Genomic DNA, 6,491 nt, shown 5'->3' on the forward strand with positions numbered 1-6,491 from the left:
GCTGTGGAACTAAGTAACACGCTGATAGTGTTGCTAACAACGCTCCAAGTGAAGCTTCAAACGATACCACTGACGTACTTCTTGATAACGTTGACAGAATTTCCTAGTGCAAGCTTTTGACTAGGTAAGTGTGTAGGATTTGATAAATTTGATAAATTTTAATATTATTAGACTATTGGTATATTGTTTAACGGGATAAATAAAAAATATTAATTATAATTTTGTCCTAAATGGGCATAGCTGTGGAACTAAGTAACACGCTGATAGTGTTGCTAACAACGCTCCAAGTGAAGCTTCAAACGATACCACTGACGTACTTCTTGATAACGTTGACAGAATTTCCTAGTGCAAGCTTTTGACTAGGTAAGTGTGTAGGTGTCCTGTTATTTGATAAATTTTAATATTATTAGACTATTGGTATATTGTTTAACGGGATAAATAAAAAATATTAATTATAATTTTGTCCTTTATTGAACAAATGGGCATATGGAAGAGTTCATCCAATGGGTTGGGCTCAGTTATCTGAGTTTTGGGCTAGTCCGTTGTACATGACCTTAACCAAGAATGAAAAGAAGCTAAAGTTGTGCTGTGCAATGCCTCATGTAAAAAACAAGGACCTATTTCTCAAACCCTAACACGGGCTAGAGTGGTTGCATCTTTGATAATTGGTATGTTCTTCAATGCTTGCATACTTCAGTTGCCTTAAGGGGATCGTTTTGGAATTTATTTTTCATTCAGTGGATGGAATTTTTGTTCGAGCGTTGATGACAACTCATTACTTTTCTGTGTTTTCCCATTGTGCCTCTACTACAATTTGATGAAATTATGTTAAGATATCACTTTTGAATTCTAATGCAGTTCATTTATTAGTATGTTGTTGTTTACTAGTGTATTCTTGTTTATTATTTATAATAGATATTTCCGGAGTGTGATTATAATTTAGAAGTTTTTTTTTTGAAGCACAAAAAAATCATAATACTTTGCGCGTAGGTTTTAAAAGTAGAATGGTGTTAAACTGCCTTGTTAGTATTTTTTTTTGAAAGTAGTATACTGTTAAGAACGTATTTGATCCCTTCAGTGCAACTTGCATACTTTTTTTTGAAGAAGCTATTTGATCTTTTCATAATGTAAAATAGGTTTAAGAACTTATCTGATGTCTTCAGTATAACCTGCATGATTTATATTTTTTTAATAAGCTATTTGATATTCAATATTGATTGAGTATGGATATACTATTGAAAGTATTGAATAAAAAAAACTGTTGGTACTGAGAGCTAGTTTGATGTTATATATAGGCGTGCTTGGATGAGGAAGTAATGGACCATTTCGAGGGTTCATTGTTTTTGCAAGATGAAGATGTGCGTGCCGACAATGATCCTTTGGCATGGGAGGACATTGAGGGTTGTTGTGTTCCAAAAAATTATACCAAGGAAGTGCAGGGTATTGATTGTAATCTCGATAAATTTTTTGGTGACACCTTCTATGACAACTGGGATGAAAGATTAGTTGATGGTATTGATGAGCTTGGGTATATAAATATAAAAGAAATAACTGCAAGTAAGGTTAGGTTGTTACATTTTCGGGATCAGACTGTTGTATTTTCTTTCTACCAATTATATTCAAAGATGAACGATTTGCTGTTAAAAAGAATAGGATTAGAAGATATGTCAAAAATGAGGTGACACAGCAACAATTTGTTTGCTTTAGGGAGGGGTTTAGAGATCCGGGGTCTGAGAATGATTCCCATCGACGCAAACGCGAGCCAAAGCTTGAGACTAGATGCGGATGTCTGGCTGAAATGCGTGTTCATGCACATGTCGAAAGAGGTAGATGGATCATTTCATACTTTCAGGATGAGCACAACCATGACATGCTTGATGATAGATTGACCTTTATGCTTATCGGGCCTAGGAAGATGAATGATGCCGCCATCGATCAAATGAATCTAATGCTAAAAGTTGGGATAAAAACACCTCAGATATATTTATCGTTTGTGCACACTACGGGTGGATTCCAAAATGTACCCTTCTTGAAGAGAGATATGCATAACCAAACAGTGAAGCAACGGAGGGTCATAAGGGGGATGCTATGTGTTGTCTAAAGTTCTTGGAGTCAATGGCTGAGGAAAACCCAAGGACGTTAGTTCAATACCTAGCTGACGAAAAGGGTTGTTTGGTACACATTTTTTGGTCGGATAGCTGTAGTCAACTAGACTATCATTTGTTTAGGGATGTGTTAGCGTTTGATGCGACTTATTGTAAGAACAAGTACATGTGCCCGTTGGTTGTATTTTCTGGGGTTAATCATCCTAACGAAACCATTGTGTTTGCCGCAGCACTTGTTGTGAATGAGAAGGAGGAGACATATACATGGTTGCTTCAATAATTTCTTGGGGTTATGAAGGGCAAAGCTCCAGGGTGTGTAATAACAGATGGGGACAAGGCCATGAAAAAAGCAATCAAATCTGTGTTTCCAAGTGCTTACCATCGGTTGTGTGCATGGCATTTACTTAGGAATGCAACCTCTAATCCCAGCAATCCGACGTTCACATCTGAATTTAAGAAGTGGATGCTTTTTTATTATGAGGTTTCAGAGTTCGAAGATCGGTGGGTCAAATTGGTTACGGAGCTTGGTCTTCAACATAATGAATGGGTTTGTGACTTGTTTGCTAGGAGGAAAATGTGGGCGACTGCTTACATTCGCGGGCACTTCTTTGGTGGGTTTCAAAAAACATCAAGGTGTGAGAGATTGCATTCTATGCTTGGTAAATTTGTGCACTCTCGACATAACTTGAGAGACTTTATCGAACAGTTCTTGCGATGCATATGTCAAATGAGGTCAAGGGAAGCACAAAGTGAGTTGGCATCTGTTGTTGGGGATTTAGTGTTGCAGAGTCCACTACATGCATTGGAAAGATCTGCCGCCAACACACTGATGAGAGAGATTTTCATGTTATTCAGGCCAATGTTGTTAAGAGGTTGTACGCTAAAGGTTCGTTCATGTACATTGACACCAAGTTGTGAGATTTATACACTGTCAAGGTCGGAAAATCCTAACAAAGGATGGAACATGTCTCACTATCGGGACAGATCAACATTTAAGTGGTCCTGCTTCAGGATGGAATCGGTTGGCATACTTTGTGATCATATCGTGGCAGTTCTACTACATCTTGATGCGGAAGAGATACCAAGAGTCTTCTTATAGATCAATGGTCGAAGAATGCTCGATCAAAAGTGTGGGAATTTATGGAAAAATGACCCTTTTACTGGGTATCAATGAGAACCTGCCATAATTAGATGTTAAACAATCTGTGCAGGGAGATTTGTGTTCTTGCATCTTCTGGTAAAGCCGAATTTAATGAGCTGAGGGATAAATTTCGCAATGAGCTACTGAATTTAAAACAGAAAAAAGATTTAGGCCAGACGAGTATGCAGACTGGTGTGGCACAGTCATCGACACTTGAGGGATGCGTTAGGGATCCGCAATTGGCCCGCTTCCCAAAGAGGGAAAGAAATGATTTGATTAATCACCCATTGGTGAAAGGGGGTTAAGAGGTATGGTCTTTGTAGGAGGGTGGGGTATAACCAATTATCTTGCCACTTGAATGCGAACAACCGTAGTAATAGGCATGATAACGATCAGGACTACTTGGAAAGCGACGTGTATAACCAAAGTCTTGGGCAATGGTCAGACTAGGTTTGTGGTTCTATTTGTTTGGGTTCATTAGAATGTTAATAATGTTCTATGAATATGATTTGATGCTTTCTTTGATTAAGTTATTGTGTGCATGACATGGATAATGATTTTTTGAAAAATATGTGTTACTTTTTCGGATTCACATGTTACTTATATCCTGCAAGTGATATCAACAACTGATAGGGTTAAATGCCTTCAAACTAGACATGAATTAATAAGGTGTGTTGTATATTATTGCCTTTGTTAGTTGTTAGGATGATGAGGAGGAGGAGAATGTAAACAATTTTCAAACATGTTGGAGCGACTTTGGTGATGCACAATTAGCAGATGATGAAGTTGATGAATATGCGGAAATTCCATATCCGTACTTTAGTTTTCAACATTAGGTCTCAGTTGTGCTGGTCCCAAAAGAAAGCATGTTATTTGTTTTTTATTTCTGTACATGGGAGTAGTAGACTGTGTGTAATTGTTTAACTATTGGATTTATGTCTGTGCAAAACACCGACTCATTTGATTCTTTTTAAAGGGTCCGTGGAGTTGGCTTTTTATTTTTGAATTTGTAATTGTTGATTTAAGGTTGAAATGCAATTGCAGACTTTTAATGTTTGTGTAGACAAGTCTACATGGAGGATAGTCTAGCGATTTCAGAGAAAGTTTATTCAATATTTAAGGTCTCCACTATTTATTTTAATGTCAGTCGTAAACTTTTTTTTATTTATAGTTTTTAAGGTAAATGTAGCCTAGTTTGTATTAGACTTGCATATTTATATATGGAATGAGATAGACATGCTGAGAGGAAATAAGGAAAGATCAGTCTTAGATTAAAATTTTTAGAAGACATGACTAGAGCGTTCCTAAATAAATTTAGTTAGACTAAACATCAAATTAATACACCCAAAGAAAACAATGTATGCTTAAATATATTTAGTTAGACAACATGACTAGACCGTTCCCAAATATATCTACTTAGACGAAACAACAAACTAATACACCCAAAGAAAACAATGTATGCTTATTGGTGGTTCACATTACACACAAGGTTACTAGGCTTGGGGAGTCAATGTGACCAAACTTTCAAAAGGTGGTCCACAATCTACGATTAAAATATATCCGCAAAATAGACTTGGCAATCTTCTGTTAACACAACTAAGCAAAATAAAGTAAACCAACTTAAACTTTGTGGAGCTATAATTCAAAGATCTCTTCTAGTTGGATAGGCAATTCGTGATCCATTGAGTAACTTCATTGAAGGGAGCCATGAGAAGAGCAATTGCAGTTGGCATCCAAACAACTTTCTCCTCCATCTGGATTTAAGATACGTGATTCAATGTTAATACAAAATACACAATGAGCCACAGTAATAAAGGGTATACAAATGTGGAGTAGCCCCTACATGTGGAACAAGATTGTTTTGGAATCCAATAGCCATGGGCATCCAGTTAAGCACCCATACAACAGCTGTCTCACTGAATAAATACGGTATGACTAGATGAGTGGATTAATACTAATAACACCATTTAATATGGACGACGGAATTTTGACTGACCTCGGTTGGCATGATGGAAGCCATTTTGCATCAGATATGTGAAAACACAAAATGCTTGTAGCCTTCTTCTTGAACGTCGACAGATATTTAGGATGGGATATTATGCGGGATAGTGCAACCCCCAAATCTTCTACTATACGTTTTCTAGTTTTGCTCTCATTCTCCCCTATTGACACATTCAAATGGTACATGCTCTGCTCCCTGAACCCTACTACCAAAATGTACCAGTGGTTGGACTCCTCTATAATCGGGATATAAGCCTACATTGTTTGGGGGCTTGTTAAGGGTGTGGCCAAAAATGGAAATAAAAATCATGTTAAATTTCAAAAATTTACTCATGGCTCATATTTCAAGGTCGAGGATGGTCTCATCCATCGCTCCTTGTAAGTACCAACCAATTCGGACAAAAGCTTTCCTTCGAGGACGTCAGTTTGCACATGTTACAAAGGAAAATTTTTCATTTAGTCAACATAATCTATATCAGTCAAGAAAAATTTTCTTCGTTGTGGCATTACCGCGAAGGACGGTGGCAAGCACCAAGTTGTTGGGCCCTCTGTTGTTTGACTCCCCAGCGTTATCCTCATTGCCAAAGCCTCGAAAATCCTCTGGTCTAAAAAATGTCACATGATCAACATCACTAACTATTGCCTGGTGACGATTATGTCCTCAAAATTTACAAGCTCTTCCCTATGTCACCAAAAAGGTGAATATGAGACTAGTCAACAATGGTCAAAGCGGAAAATCTGAGTCATTGAGTAAATCAACTTTCACTTACATGAGATCTAGATGTAGGTCGAATGCGTATAGTGCAACCTTTTTTTGCACCTCAGTAAGAGTGGCGTCTATTGGTGTGAGGAAGTCATTGCCATCCACTGGCTTTGAGGAAACTCCATCAGCGGCATTCATTCGTACTGTGTTTATCAGGCTCCTAAACAATTTCACAAGATGTGTAGGTGATGCCTTCGAAGTGCTACCTTGATACCCGGAAGCTCAGTTGGATGCGAACCCCTGTGGCTGGTCAACACCATCGCGAACATAGACTTTGCTACTCGTTCCCGTTGATCCCTTTCTAAATAACATAGGTTGGATCCCTCCGCCACTCTTCCTATACATCATTATAGGCCGCCCAACCAAAGGTGCGCCCCTTCGGGGGGGTTGAGAAAGACCATAAGCGCCAACGAGGCTTTCGCTGGAAAGAAAATTCGATTAGGCTTGACACGAGAAATGGATACCTTGAGATGAAATTAGA

General features: G+C 38.1%; 1 protein-coding gene across 1 annotated transcript; it reads left to right on the forward strand.

Moving 5' to 3' along the window:
• On the forward strand, window positions 2,398–3,204 carry LOC107633842 (protein FAR1-RELATED SEQUENCE 5-like). The gene has a single exon (XM_016337439.1). The coding sequence runs from the start codon at window positions 2,398–2,400 to the stop codon at window positions 3,202–3,204; it is 807 nt and encodes a 268-aa protein (XP_016192925.1).

Source organism: Arachis ipaensis, chromosome B03, assembly GCF_000816755.2.
Source record: "Arachis ipaensis cultivar K30076 chromosome B03, Araip1.1, whole genome shotgun sequence".
NCBI lineage: Eukaryota > Viridiplantae > Streptophyta > Magnoliopsida > Fabales > Fabaceae > Arachis > Arachis ipaensis.

Coding starts and splice junctions, on each gene's coding strand:
- LOC107633842 (XM_016337439.1), top strand. CDS start 2,398: ATGAAGGGCAAAGCTCCAGGGTGTGTAATAACAGATGGGGACAAGGCC.